The sequence below is a fragment of the Ischnura elegans genome, chromosome 9 (genome assembly GCF_921293095.1).
Source record: "Ischnura elegans chromosome 9, ioIscEleg1.1, whole genome shotgun sequence".
Classification (NCBI taxonomy): domain Eukaryota; kingdom Metazoa; phylum Arthropoda; class Insecta; order Odonata; family Coenagrionidae; genus Ischnura; species Ischnura elegans.
The window spans coordinates 70248805-70264933 of NC_060254.1; the positions used below are offsets into that span (position 1 = coordinate 70248805).

Below are 16129 nucleotides of genomic sequence, written 5' to 3' on the forward strand. Positions count from 1 at the left end.
TGCAATATTTTAAATATGTTTCAAACACCTAAAAGCCAGTTTCATAATATCTTTTCCGTTTAAAAGATCAGAAATTTAGTCTATAAACAGGGTAATAAATAGGATAGGTATATCACGTAGGTAATTGAATATTATTATATTAACATGAGAATAGTTTAAGCTACGCGATTAAGGAGTTTTAATGAAATTATATCTAAAATGAAACCGATAAATTATAATAGGTCAGATAGAAAAATACCTCACGTTAGAGTAATAAAATTATGGTAAATTTATCCGTTAAAAACGCGTTTCCAACGATTGCTAGGTTTTTTCTTTAAATTTCCATTTTCCGCGCGTAATTATCACAAAAATAAAATCTGTCGTTTTAACATATAAACCTTCATGGTTCGCGTATGTTTTTCCTCGCGGAGAAATGCCATTTGGACCATTAGTAGCATAATTTAAAGGCGGATGCCTAAATGTATAGAAAACATGAAGCCATTTTCATTACTTCCTCCTTCTCGTTCAGCTCTTTAATTAAGCAATATAGTGGTAAAACGCTATCTTTAGTTTACTTTAATCCGACTTTGATGTCGACCTCACTCATATCAAATCAATCCTCAAGTGGTGAAGCAAACTTTTATAAACTCCACATCCCTTTTTTTCTAAATTCTTCTCTGCCAGTGCCGACCTTTTCAATTCTTTTTCCAGAGAAGTGGGTGTATTGAAAGCAGGTTAAGTTATAGTGGGCGAAGGCGCGAGAGAGTTATCATCAGTCCAATGCATGAGTAATGAGACGATTCCTCAACGCAATGCAATACCGAGATGTAAGAAGGGAAATGTAAATATTGCACTAGAGCCTGCACAGGGGCGTAGCCAGGACGATGTGTTGGAGGGCAAGACCACGGAGGTCAGGGGGTGGAACCACCCTCTGGGACAAATGTGAACATTTTTATCTCCAGAAATGAAATTTTATGCTATTTTGGCACTTAAAATTACACAATTGATAGCTCTTCGGGAAGCTATTTTGCCAAAACATGTTATTGAAATAGAATAAATTTATTTTATAGGTATATCTGCTAAAATTAATTGGTTTGTGGGGAGCCACTTGCCTCCTCTGCCCCCCATGGCTACGCCACTGAGCCTGTATATATTCTGGGTATCTTTTATTAATCTCGTGAAATGATTCCGTTTACTTCTTCTCTTCCAGGGTCCGGTGGGCTTCCCAGGGCCGAGAGGTGTGAAGGGAGACGAGGGTAAACGTGGAGGCAGTGGTGAGAAGGGGGATAAGGGAGAGCGGGGATCGGACGGCGAGAAAGGAGACCTCGGGCCCAAAGGGGAGCGCGGGACGCAAGGACCGCAGGGCACGCACGGCATCGAAGGACCCGAGGGCCCCAAAGTGAGTAATAATTTATATATTCATTAACCAAATTCAGGACGATTCAGTCCTCCCTTAAAACTAAGTTGATAAACTCGCATATGTATCCGTGACCTAGACGGGGGAAAATCCACCCGGGTGGGATCTGATCCCGCGACCCGTGGGTAAGCAGACGAAGACTTTACCTCGCCGCCACGGACGCCGGCATAGTGAACCTGAGTGAGTAGTTACCCGGTCACAAGCATTCTTCGTCCCACTAATGCCTTTGATGGCAATATTTTTCAGGGATTTAACACTTTCTCGGCGATTAGAATGAATAAACTTTTCTCGGGTTTGCGCGCGGGTGAGAAAATCTAAGGCAACCGACGTTTCGGGTTCCATCTCGTTACCGTAGACATTCGTTCTCATAGCCTAAATAATAGGTAACGATCGTGACGGAGCCGGAAATTTCGGCTGCCTTAGATTTTCTTACCCGCGTGCAAACCCAAAGTTTATTCATTTTTCAGGGATTCAATTGGAAGGAAGATCAATTGTGGGAGGAGGGTTCATTTGAGGGTGTACTTCCCAATTTAGGGAATGTGGGATTTCACCACCTCCAATCTAGCTACGTCCTTATGAATTGAGCCTAATCTCTGAGGGTAGATCTTACACCAGGCAAAGCCACAGGCGACATGTGACATCACACATGCAGGCTTAAGGGGCCACCCCCTTCCCAGGGTCACCTCGCCATTCGAGGGTTTGAGTGTGCCCGATGGCTTCATCCGAAATCTGAACCCTGGACCCTTCGGTCAGTAGTCCTCTTCCCAATCAGTAATTACCTTTAAGTGAAAGGTAACACCTGTAGTTAACTATGTACAGCACTATTATTCTTTAATTTGCATAAAGTAAGGATAATTGAGGAGGTGAGGCGCTAAGGGGTACAAGTGATTTCTTTTTCTAAACAGATTTAGCTACAGAAATTAGGAAAAGAAACAAACGAGATCAGCTAAGTATTTAGTAGAGCATTAGATTTTCCACACGATGTCAGCACAGAACGGAGACTCACTCCTACCCCTTGCATCGCGTAACCTGTTAGGGCCGAGAGGGGAAGCTGCACCCACCCCCCCCCCCAAAAAGCAAAAATTCCAAAAATCTTAATGAAAATCAGGAATGGATTGAAACGAAAGTTTTCAACAAATTTTCTTTAAACCCACGAAAAATGATATTAGTATAATACATGTAACTAAATTTATTTTTACAAGCAAATGTTTTTTTTAACTAATAAAGTGCTGTAATAGTTTTCTTAAAATGTTTGTTTCAATCAGATTCCCATGCTAAAATGCTACAACTTGAACATCCATGGCTTTCCCCCCCCCCCCCCCCCCTAGTTTTGATCCTGGGTACGCCCTTGATCCCTTGGCCACCAATTTTTTTAGTATTTCTTCAGCCACTTTCTGTACCTAACTCCGCTTAGAAAGAAATAACTTGTTTCCCCATGCCTTCATACCCCCTTAATTGTTAATTAATTGATTGAATAAAAATTAAGCGATTTTTATGAATACTCAGAAATAAACCAAAATATAGGTTTTGGAATGGAGTTATCAAAATACTGCAACCACAAGATTGTAACTATTCACGAAAAATCAAGCAGCTGACAATAAGTATTAGCAAATACATGGAAATTACTAAATCCTTTCAATGCATCTAATTAATTTCTTATTGATTTTATGTAGCTCTTTAAAATCGAACCAATTTAATTTCAAATAATACGCCACATTCCAGGGCTTCGAAGGACCTCGTGGAGAGGTCGGCACCGTCGGCCCTCCAGGAGAGAAGGGGAAATTAGGAGTGCCAGGGTTCCCAGGATACCCCGGCCCACCGGGAGAGAAGGGAGACAAAGGAAGCGAGGGAAGATCAGGGCAACAAGGAGAGAAAGGAGACAGGGTGAGCAAAGAAATGACGGGTGACTCATTCACATGCATGAGGTTGAGCTGGGAGTGAAATAAATTTAACGCGAAGTGATACTCGGAATCATTGGAATTTTCCCATTTATTTTTTTCATCCGCAGGGCAACTCCGGTACGCCTGGCGAGAGAGGAGAGACTGGACAAAGGGTGAGTATGGCATGTAGAAATAGGTGAATCGCCAATGGAAAATACGTAGAAACCTGCATATCGTAAGTCACGCCACTATGATACCAAAGTATGTCGGTGAGGACGAAGACGGAAAAGAAAATTGACCTTTATCAACATCACCCAAATAAATGATAGAAATGATTTCTTTCGATAGGGCCGATCTTCAAGTATAAAAAACTGAAAGGGACAGGGTCGATCTGGCCAGGTCGGCTGGTCGGCAATCGCCGAGAGCCCCGAGCTTAACGGCCCTGGAGAGCTCGCTGCCATGAAAAGTGTAATAAGAATCAAAATTCAGATTATACAAACCAAAATTTTTTCAGTCATAAAATTCTTCGTTTTCATTAGTTGCTTTATTTATAACATACTCAATGTTAAAATATTACTATATAAGATATAAAGACATGAGTAGATGTAAAATGAGACACTGATGCTTATTTGCAAGGGTTATTCGAACTGTTTAAGGTTTTTTATACTTCATTGCATTCATCTTCAAGGAAAAAATTCACTAAATAGGTAATAGAGACATAGCATACTACATGTTAAATTTTATTACCTGTAAAATTCTCTCTTTTCATATGATTTTTTTCTTGCGAAATTGATATTTTTTACTATCTTTTATCCAGTTTTTAAGATCCAGAATAGAGTTAAAATCCATTTCCGGCATACGATTTCCCAAATATTTTCCGGTGGAGGACCTACGAATACTCCGGCAAGGAGTGCCCCATTATGATCCCCAGCCGAAAGCCCCCAATCACCCCAGACCGCCCCTGGAAATTAAATTTCAACAGCTCTCGGGCATATTAATGGAAAATTAGTATTCACAGATAACAATGAAATAAATTAATTCACAATTAGTAGCTTACACACCTTTTACTGAACAACCTTGACCGATTTCAAAAATCGGGCGCCCTTAGATATCGACTACAAGAAAATAAGTAATACATATATATGTAATGTAAATTACTTGATATGTTATAAAATATTATAAAATAATTTATCTTAATTATATTTTAAACTCTATCAAGTTTCTAAGCTGTTATCCGAGTTGAATAAACTGCAGACGAATTTTCGCGTTGTTTTATTTTGCTCTTTTCATAAATTAGCAACTATTAAATGTTAAAAGGGAACGACAAATTCAGATTCACGCACGGCTCTATCAACTGATAAATTAACTTGAAATTAAACACAAAGGATTTCCTCCTATTATACCTCTAAAAACAGTCTCGATTTCAATTTTTAGAAATAATGACGCTTATTTAATTTTTGAAAATTCATTGTTACAAGCCGATAGATTCACATTATAGATCAATAAGATTTTTAACCAAAGAATAAAGTTAATATTATGTTGCAGTATTGAGACTTAGCGTAACAATATTTTTCCCAAAAGAATCGAAAACATGGTTTAAAATTCAGGCTAACTGGCGAATAGATTGAACTTTTCTGTCAATACTCTCCCACGAAAATGGACAAAACAATTACTTCATTCTATGCAAAAATTCAAAATTGAGGAAAAAACACGAGCAAAAATGGCCATAATTAGGGGAAATTAGGGGTCATAAAGTCAAATGAAATAAATTAACATAAGTAACGGCACTATACCGAATAACTAGATGGGTCTAAGATAATCCCGAGGTAATACAGACCAGTCTACTGTCCTAATTAATTTTCATCACGAGATGAGGTCGATTAGAAAATATTGCTATTTTCCTCATATTCTAACAATTTTTAGCTCTTTCCATGCCCTGTAGAGCTTAATTCCTTCCTAATTAATTCAAATGAACATCTCGTACCTACTATGTTATCTATTCACCAGCATATTTATATAGACATTGACTTAAATTTGAAAATAAGGACTCGCAAATTTGGAGTCCATGGGCTATGGGTGACAAACATTAAATCATATACAGCCAGTAGCGGATCCAGGATAGAGGCGGGGGGGTTAAGTGGGTTGTAAAATTCCAGCAGTAGTGGGGGTCGGAAAAAATTACCATTCTATATTCTAGTGTAAATTGGATATCCAATGGGGAAAGCCTATAGCCCCCTTTGACCCCCCCCCCCAAATAGATCCGCCACTGTATACAGCCTATATTAAATTATCCCATCACATATCATAAATTTATATCTACCCCTTATTTTAATCTTAAATACGTTTGACTAAATTATAAATGTGTCCATTCTCAGGGTAACCGAGGCGTCAGAGGAAGACGAGGCCTTGAGGGTACTCCAGGACCAAAGGTAAAGCCTACAAGGTATTCGTGAGATTTTGCACGGCATGTAAGAGGTGCAGTGGTACGTTACTTATGCCATTGTATTAATATGGGCAGGGTGACACTGGTCAACCGGGATCTTCGGGACCGATGGGCGAGCGTGGACAACAAGGGCCAGAGGGACCTCGAGGATTTGCGGGACCACCAGGGCCCGTTGGAAGTCCCGGAAAGGATGGAATGCCAGGACCTCCAGGAGAAAGAGGACCTCCCGTAAGTATCATTAACCGTTTAGGTGCGAGCCCATTCCGGGATTCGTGAGCGAGGTGAGCGAGGATTTCAATTTCCAGTTTCAGTTCGTTCTTTGCACCTATACAGAGGGAGGTTGTGAGCTGGAGCAATTATCTAATTATTCGAATTTAAGTAAACCGGGACTGGCCACGGTGATAACTTTTACGGGAGTCACCCGCAATGCACAATTGTGCGAAAAATGATTGTGAAAAAAATGAATGATGAAAAGGCGAATGATTTTTTTTCTCTGTGGATTTTTCGCACAATTGTGCATTGCGGGTGACTCCCGTAAAAGTTATCACCGTGGCTAGTCCCGGTATACTTAAATTCGTCAAAGAGAGAACACCTATATGTGTTCTAAGTTCGGACTTGACTCTCCGGCTGTGGCGCCGTGCGCACGATTTGGACTGCTCGTCGCATAATATGGTCAGCAGTCCATACCACCTTGTCCGGTATAGTCCACAAATTTCCACAGGGATGAATGACGCCTCGGTAGCTTAACTGGCACTCGGCCGGAAATCGAGGGATCCGGGTTCGAATCCCGGTCAAGGCGAATGATTTTTTCTCTGTGGATTTTTCGCACATCTAATTGTTCGTTTATTTTAAGTTCGGGAGGATGAAATACTTTAAATAGCCAAATGTAGGTTAATTCGAGTGAATTTAGTTTAATTGTGGGGTCTGTGGAGGGAAGGGAGGCCAAAATGGAAGTAGGCAAAGTGGGTAGAGTTCCATTACGCCTTGTGGTTGTTTATTTATTTATTTAATCCCAAAAAACTAAGGCCTTTACATTAGGTTTTATAAGCAAAATAAATGATGTCAAATATAATTAAAATAAACAAGTATAAAAATAATCACATAAATAACTACCATATACAACATATACAATACATACAAAAGGTGGGTATCAGAAAGATTGGTCTTTTAAATTGGTTGTTGAAATTGGTGCGGGAGGCAAAGAAGTCAATTTGATCAAGTCAAAGAGGTTGATTTGAAGGTTTAGGGGAGTTGACGACTTCCCTAAAAAGAGCGGAGAAAAATTGCGCCGCGAAATTTTAACCCTGGATAGCTGATGCAAGCAGCAACAAAATTACTAATTATTACGGAGGCTTCCGCAATGAGTTGATTGGTGATTGTTTTTCGGGTTCATTCCGCGTTGACTCATAATATAAATATGAGTCAACGTGGAATGAACTCGAAAAACAATCACCAAAATTACTAATGATTTTTAGGTGGAAAACGCACCATTTTTAAAATGCAGAAAATTTGACTCAAGTGCTCCGATTGAGTGCGAGTTTGCTCTGTTGCCGCATGTCTTGGATACATCGCGATCTCCGGCAGACGAAGCATTGGAAGTCATGAGTTACCCAGAGCATCCGGCAACAAGGTTAATTCGCAGCGTGCATACAGCATGCGATGAGTGATATAAATATAGCTTATCCAACTGTGCCATTCCGATTACAACTGGTGCTAAATCATTGATAAAATTATTAAAAATATATGCCTTTTTTGTCATTCAAAGATGGCATTTCTTAAATATAAAAAACAAAAATTGATGTACCCTAAATGAGTCACGACTTGATGTACTATGGGGGAAAAAAGTATCCCAACAGAGTGTGTGCCGCCACCATCGCTTCGCAGGAGAATGGGTTCCCTTCCTAACGGTATATAATCCTTGGAATGGGAAAGGGAAATTCAAATACGGTCTTATTTCAGCCACCAAGGTCGTGACGTTGAATTTGCCTGCCTCGAACCGAGGCTCAAATGTATTTCGTACTTCTCTCTAGAATGTTGGCGCATTCGATATCCTTAGGAATTGTGCCTTCCTTTTACCCGCTGTCTCCCTCTAACCCTCCTTTCCGCTCCTTCTTCGCTCCTACTGCGGCACTCGTAATACAATTCACTGAAAGCCCATCTCCACTTCCTCATTTTCTCGTCTCTGAAAATTTACGGGGTAAATATTCGCTAGACGTAATCTGCAAGGCAGCATTGGCGAGGAAAGATTTTGAGCATCAGGAATTACTCTAAATACACTGGTCAACAAAAAACTTTTTTCTATCCTAGAGATGTTGTTGGGTGATCCTTTTCGTCCTGATTCCAAATCTGGGCTCAGATGTTTTTTATCAAGTCTACTTTCTTTAGGGAAACTGAACTAAATAAGTGTTCAAGGATATTTAAGTAAATAGATCGTGATTTTTAAAAATGTGAAAAAATGTAATCTCATAGGATTTTCTCGTATATTTAGCATCTGGTAAGTCCCTATTCAGTGTCAGTCAGTAATTTGCCAACATGTTGCTGAAATTTTCTTGGTGCTATTTTTCCAAATGTAAAATATCTTGGTCGAAACGCTCACCGTGTTCATCTCTAACAGCGCTGGGGTTGGTGGAAAAAGACAGGGCTTGAGTCGATAAAATAACTTTTTTATATAAAAATAAAGTTTTTAAATTCATATTGCAGCCCATATTTTGGTACGATTTAATTATATTAATATAGCCACCAGATCATGATAATTTTCAGCCATGATATTTCCTAAAACATGTTCAGATACATTTCTAAATGCGTTCCACGCGCTTTTCTCCGTTGACCTAACTTACTGTTGAAATTCCGAGTCCTTCAATTCCTAATCTGTGGCCCAATGCATATTCCTTATTTGATCTTTGCCTCACTTAATTAAAGGACTTTTTGTTTCAAATTAGCAAAACCAGCACCATTATTGTCCATGGCTTCAGCAAAATTTAAAAAAGTCCTTATTAAATATGCAGAGGTGGAAAAAGAATATTTTTTGGATCGACCAAAGGCTGACGAAGGACGTTTTTGGATCCAGGGACGAGTTCATTACGTTCCGGAAAAACTTTTTTCTAGTAACAATTTTTTATGTCTCTGATATCCCATTCACAGATGAAGCAACAACATTTCGTATAGCCAAGCTGTAATCCTAGTAACATAGAAATTACTTTAAGTGGCCACAAATTTTCCATTTATATTTTTGGTAGTGATTTTTTTCTGAAAGTAACTGCATATTCTCGTAAGATTCTTTCATTTCAGTTTCATGAGTTAACAGTATTGATGGGAGCTCATTTACATTATGTAAGAGTTTAGCCTTTAAGATAACCTAGGAGGAATGGATGAACAAACGCTAATCATCTGTGTTTAATTCAAAATTAAGAGTATCCGTAACAGAGAGAACATCATTGCAAAAAGCAAATCGTTTTTTGGAGAATAAACCAAATTAAATTCGTCATGGCGAGAGCGGGACATCAAAAGTTTCGTATTTGGATCCAACAATTTTCAACCCTTTAATCGTGATCCTTAGATTTCACCCTGTTTTTTGGATAAAATGCAAATCGTGCACTAGATCATTTAAATCCTCTTACGTTATGAAATGAGGTCCAGCAGATTTACTCGGTCCAAAATTTGGGTCCTTCGAGTCTCCGAATCCTTCATTATCACGTTCTTGATTACTTTCTGAATCTTTGCTAAGATTAACATACTCCACTTGTAAATTTTCGACACTTGTAAATTTTCGGAGTGAGGGAACGGTAGTATCGCTGATTCAAAGTTGCCTGGATATTTTACTGTGTGTTTTGACTTCGTTGTAATTCCTCTCATTTTTGAAATTGTAATATGATTTGCCAAATCATGGGGACGGCAAATTCCTTACGACGTTTTCCCTTCGATCAACCAGTAAGAAGCTAACTGGTGCCACACAGCACATGGGGAGCCCATCCTTTATCTTGGCCACCCTACAGGCAGTCAAAATAAAGCTTATAACACTGTCTGGAAAAGGGAATAATTTTCCACCTTTGAGCCTTAAAAGTAATTTCACCGTATACATAATAAAAGTCATTATAGATGGTTCACGCACTATCTAGGTCTGATTAAAGCTAGCCACTTATCAGCGAATACATTGTAATAAGCTGTAATTTCCTGCGATCATCGAAATTCTCCATCTTCTACTATTTTCAGAGAAAGCAAACGTCTTCACGCTCCTACAGCTGGTCACATGCTGATGTGAAGTGGCAGCTGAGGCATTATTGCTTTGAACAAAACGGTCAGATAGTACAATTTTAAACATATTTTGACAGAATAGCAAGGCATGACATCGTAGGACAACATGTTTTTTCAGGAAAGTTTTATTTTCACTTTCTCATGCTATCACGATACATAAATGAATTGATTTACTACTTTCGTAAAAGAAAAAAACAAACATTAAGCTGTCCTAAAGAAACTAGAAGTGATAAAAAGAATCTATTCCAGATTCGGAATCAGCGCGAAAAATACGTCTAAGATCACTCAACAAGGTCTCTGGAACAAAATCCTTGTTGGCCAATGATACCTAAACAATTATCGCTTAAGGTTTTAGTGCGTCAATTGCGACTGAAAATTTCCTCAATGTTATGCATATGATTGCTACAAATTTAATTGACGACACACAATTTTTCGAGGTAAATAACATAAATCGTAAAACAAAACTAACATTTTATTTTTCCTATCCAGTGGCAAAAAAATTTATTTTCTGCAGTTTGAATCCTCACTTTTTTCAATTTATTTGAAAACAAATTTTTTTAAATTAAAACAATGCATGCAATGCTGCCAAATTACTTTTGAAATATTTAAGTGTAAAATAAAATATCTAAATTAATGTAGCAAAAAATGAAGGACAAAAAATATAGTCCAATGAATTCATACTTCACTTGGGACAATATCTCTCCTTCTATAAAATTCGAAATGTCAGCAGCACTTTGATATATTATAGTATGTCAGCATCAACATCTCCGGTTGTACACCTAGGTCCTAATCAGTCACTTCTCAGGTGGAGGAATTCTCCGATTTTTCAATGCATCATTACCCTCCCTTATGCGTTTCTCCGAGTAGTGCACGGTCCTTCAATTTAGATTCATCCTTCGCTCTGTTTCCGCTACTGTTAAGCCTGCTTCCAACATGCTGACTACTTCTCCCTCTTTCGCCTGCTGACAAAGGTATCTTCAATCAAGAAAGGAAAATATCCTTCTCGATCGAAAGGAAAACGCGTTCTGGCAATGTGCACGGCAGTCCTACCGGAAAAGCTAAAACTTCTCCAAAACCAACTGCATTCCAATACGTGGCCTACCGAATATTCTCGTTGACCGTCTTGTTTACCTTAAGTAAAAGCTTGCTATGGCCCGTCGTGATTTTTGTCATTTCGTTGAGATAGGCGAAGGAAAATGCAGAGGAGCGTTCCCAATGTGCACACATGATGCAGTCGAATGCCCCTCAATGCTACGGAGTTCATCGCCAGTCATGCTTTTGGTTGCGGGAGACTAGGTAGTCGGTCGCGTATTTGGACGACGAAGATAGGAAATGGTTTGCCTTGTTTGAATTTCCCTCACTGGCCAAAGAATAATAAACCACTGGAAAGGAAACCCAATTTCCCGCGGAGCGATAGTGGCGGCACAAACTTTGTCGGGATACTTTTTTCCCCCATGGTACATGACGGATAATAAACTAATTATAATACAAAATAGATATTAAAATTACTTTATTTAAAAATTATCTTCTGCTTTGAAACGTATTTTACGGCTAAAAACTCATCTAGAGTTAGAATCTATCAGCCATGAAGATAAACTTTTTGATGAACGACAATATAAATCATGGTCGTGCGAATTAAGTTTGCCGCACCGCAATACAAAGGCTAATGAACGTGGACACAGTTACAGTCAATGATTCTCACGATTGATTTCTCCTTTTTTCAGGGTGAAGCAGGATCTCAGGGCCCTCCCGGAGCCCCCGGGGTAGTAGGACCACCAGGACCAAGCGGAGAACCAGGACCAGTTGGCGAGGCTGGATTCCCCGGTCACCCTGGGCTTCCCGGAGAACCTGGGGCCCCGGGAGAGAGAGGAAAAGACGGCGAAAGAGGGCCGCAAGGGCCGCCAGGGAAGACGGGAGCATTGGGAGCCGCTGGAATGCCAGGATTCCCCGGAGAGAGGGGTCTACCAGGAATGCCGGTGAGTCACCACAAAACTACATCGCCAAATGAAACAGTGGACAGTCGAGATTATGATCCATTCAAAAGAAACAATTTTCTTTCATCCGAACAACTATTAAATTGATATTAAATCGTGTGATCTTGCACAACACGTACAAGAGGTATCTCGGTGCACTACAGAGCATATTATTTTGATGCCACACTGCATTTCCAGACCTATCAAAATTTCGCACCTGCCTACTGTCCTCACGAATTAAATACCAATTCCCGGACAGAATAAACAAAGAAACTCAAATCAGATGTGTCTCCGAGGACCACAGAGCATATTATTTTTATGCCACACTGCATGACCAATCAAACGCATTAAAGAATGGCAGTACAGCGTCAATCATAGGCGAGGGTCTCGCTACCTCCAATATTCTTTACATATAATAGCATAAGTATACGGCACTTATGCTATTATATTAAATTATTGGGGTTACACATGTTAACTGCGGGATCCCCAGAACCTATGGGCGATCACATTCGATTCGAAGGGCACATTTCTTTATTCAGGCAACTGTTTAAATAAAAATTAAGAATAATATCTGGTGATTCTAATGAAAAATAGTGGAATTGGAACAAATAAGACGCCTGAACCGGAACACTAAATTTATACCTTTCATCAGCTCAGAGTTAATATCAGAATATCATAAGACTGGTTGTATCAGAGCAAAGCTCACCTAAGACTGAGTACTTAATTTTTAAGCCAATGTTACACATGCACTACAAAGATGTATTATACCATTCCCCTTCACTAAACCGTCAACAACTACCCCTGTCATTTCTGCAACCACAAAATCGCACCTTGATGTTTTAAGGAAGGAGTGGGGTATCCTTATGTTTTACCCAGATTAGAAACAGAATTCAGCGGTAATTAACCTATAACTCTAATATTCATCCACTTAGTCACTAAAACCTTAATTTATCAATTTAACTTGAAAGATAAATATATTGATTCTCGAAGCAAATGTTGCTATCCAACCATGTTTCTTGGGCGTCTATTTCCAAGTAGACTGTCATGTGAAGTCGCAATGTTCTGGAGAGTGTCTATAATGGAATGCCATGAATTATACGGATCAGTACCAACGGCACGGCACGCTATAATCTATGTACCTCATTTTCTTAGGGCACGCCGGGTTTGAAGGGAGAAACTGGCCCTGCAGGTCCTGCCGGGGCCCCAGGTGACAAAGGACAGCAAGGAGAAGCGGGAAAAGAAGGGCCACCCGGACCTGATGGACGCATTGGACCTCCAGGGTCTCCAGGACCATCTGGATCAAAAGGAGAAAGGGTGAGAAAGAAAAGCCAAATTAACAGTGTGGAAATTAATTTTTCCTTTCGGACCACATTTTTCCAGGACGATATACAGAATATCAAATGAAGCCTCGACAAATTCCAAGAGATGCGTTAACAAAATGGCAATGCACTGCCGAACAAATTGCAAATTACGGGAACTGAAAAGACTCGTATTTTCAATAGGGTGGTTTCCTATTATTTTTTTATTGCCTTAATCGAAAGATTATTACTCCTGGAGTACGTATTTCACGCTTTTAGATTTTTAAATGATAATATCTATTTTTCGCGATTAAATGAAAAGTGAAAATTTTCAAGCGCGCGAAAACGCGACGCGTTAGTAGGAATGATGGGAAATCTCTCCGTACGTCGTATTTCTGGTTCCCCCTCCGCCCGGTGAGGTGACCTTGAGGCGAGGCTTAGCGCTGATACGTCGCAGGCTGCCAGCGGGTAGCCTAGTGCCCTGCCGCCTGGTAGCGCTTGGCTTAAATAAGGATTATTAATACCTTATCAAACGAGGAAAACTTTCCGACCTTAGCCAGTTTTAATAAGTGATTATTAAGACATGTTTCCCTGAGCTCTGCGCCTCATGCATGCATTGGTAACCTCAGACGACGTATAACTCCTATCCTCTCCTATAGAAACTAGGTCCCTGTGACGTCACGTGGAGTGGCATCGCATGGGCGCCAATCTGGCCCTTTTCAAATGAGGATAAAAATGGACCATTGCCATTCGTCTACACCGGCATTTATAAAACGAAATAATTTGTATATTATGAATACACTAATGGTGGGTAACGAATCGCAATTATTGCCTTTTGTTTTCTTTGATGAAGGAAACTACCCTATTGTATATCCTTCCAATTTGACGGCTTCGAAGATTCCTGCCCTACACAATCAAACCAAATTCTTTGGGCATTCTTTGGCACCAGGAAACAAAGATTTTTATATTCGTTTATTAAGCTACCTCTACGAAAGAAATCAAGGACATAACTTCTTTCTTCAAATTCAGCTGAATAGGCTGTTTAATTAGCAGTTCAGAGACAAACTATACCTTATAAGAACCTTTTAGGGCACAATATATTAGTAATAGATGCTATCATATCGACAACTTATTGATTACATAGCGTAATTTTAATGCCGAAAAAGTATACTAATGAAAATATTAGAAAATGTAAAAATCCGATGAATCAAAAAGCAATAAATACCTTTCCAATCGTTTTTTCTTTCAAATGAACGGCTGCTAAGATTCCAGTCCCGTTGAGGAAAAGGAGCGTGGTAGCGTGTTGACGCCGCTTGCATGCATTACAAGTGAGAGGCTTTGTGTTTAAAATGTTCAATGAATGCTCCCATTTACCTACTCATGGATTACTTACAGATCCTCAAAATAAGAAAACGAACTCCTCAATCCCCTTCAAGTCCATAATCATCCCCGCAAGCTGATACACAACGCGATTTTTTTACAAAAAAAAGCGATTTATTTTTTGAAAGAATTTTTAGCAAATGGATTCTCGCTCATATGTTTTTCATCAAATCATTAGACAGACTTTTTACGCCACATTCATGATAAGCTCATGGTCAGAGAAGCATTCACATGATTCAGCTCGGTCGCTGGCATGGAAAAAACGTTATTAGTTTCGTGAGTGAAAAATAAAAACTAAAAACTATTTTTAAAAAAATAATTTATTTCTGCCATTTGCACTCCAGGGTGAAATTGGACCCCCGGGTGCAACCGGAAGAGATGGACCACCGGGGCAGAGAGGTCTTCCGGGGGCGCCTGGACCAATAGGTGCGCCAGGAGAGGATGGTGACAAGGGTGACGTAGGACCACCGGGAGAGAAGGGCTTCAAAGGATCCAACGGGGAAGCGGTAAGTTAGCACAACGGTAAAATTTTATTCTTCCCTTCTCGCAGCATAAATCTTTAAAAAACTAATTATCCTATCAAAATACCTTTTTCGCTATTGCAGTATTATATTGCAAATGTCAAATTATGTTTATAGAGAATTAATGTGTAATTAGCACCAGGAAACATAAACTTTTATTTTTACTTATTTAGCTCATCATCATCACTGGTCAAAAAAACCTAAGATTGGTAAATTGATATCAATTAAAGGTTCTATCATATCGACAACTTATAGACTACGCAGCCTTTTTTTCATTATAAAAACGGATGATGTTAGCGTAAGTTTCATGAGAAAAAATCATACAAATGTCAATATTAGCAAATGTATCAATTCGATGAGTGGAAGAGCGTTAATTGACGAGATAGCGATTTTTCTGCTGTCTCATAACTTCGTCCATAACTTTTGGCACTACGATGTACATCTGAAATTATCCCACTAGCTTTGTCCCCCTAAAAGAAACGATTCCAGCGTTATTAATAACTATATATTATTTAAATGATAAAGCTAAGAAGACACCAAGTCAACATTGAAAATATTCAACTAACAAAATGATTAACATCGCTCTTTCACCAACTTCAGCTGAACAAATAATGTAACCCTAGCAGAATACTGGAGCATTGGAGCCAATTTTAAAGCTCACACGTCACATTCTTGAACGTAAAGAAAATTTTTCCGTTTCTCAATCCCTCGCCTACTTCTCGAGCTATTCGTGACTAAAAGTCGACGGCCTCAACCTTTTCGCAGAGAGAGTTTATGACACCACGCACTCCTGTCGAGCGGGTCACTTCTCAATTACTACTCGTTCTCCCGCATCTCCCTCGCTTTGTTCGATATTGTTAATAATCTTTTAAGCGATTCCTTCCCTTAACGAGCGGTTCTCCCCGAACGAATAAATGAACCGGAACTCTAATGACGTCACCAACTCATGAAAACTGACCGGCGACTTTCGAAAGTTTTTTTGTAAGG

At 39.4% G+C, this 16129-nt stretch overlaps 1 protein-coding gene across 1 annotated transcript in view; it reads left to right on the forward strand.

The window, feature by feature from the left end:
* The window catches only part of LOC124165378 (collagen alpha-2(XI) chain-like), an 89211-nt gene that overhangs the window by 58979 nt on the left and 14103 nt on the right, over positions 1 to 16129 (forward strand). Inside the window, exons 14-21 of the mRNA XM_046542762.1 lie at positions 1190 to 1378; positions 3119 to 3280; positions 3405 to 3449; positions 5652 to 5705; positions 5795 to 5947; positions 11695 to 11946; positions 13096 to 13257; positions 14966 to 15127. Coding sequence (XP_046398718.1) covers positions 1190 to 1378; positions 3119 to 3280; positions 3405 to 3449; positions 5652 to 5705; positions 5795 to 5947; positions 11695 to 11946; positions 13096 to 13257; positions 14966 to 15127 — 1179 coding nt within the window. The remainder of the gene's footprint in view (positions 1 to 1189; positions 1379 to 3118; positions 3281 to 3404; positions 3450 to 5651; positions 5706 to 5794; positions 5948 to 11694; positions 11947 to 13095; positions 13258 to 14965; positions 15128 to 16129) is intronic.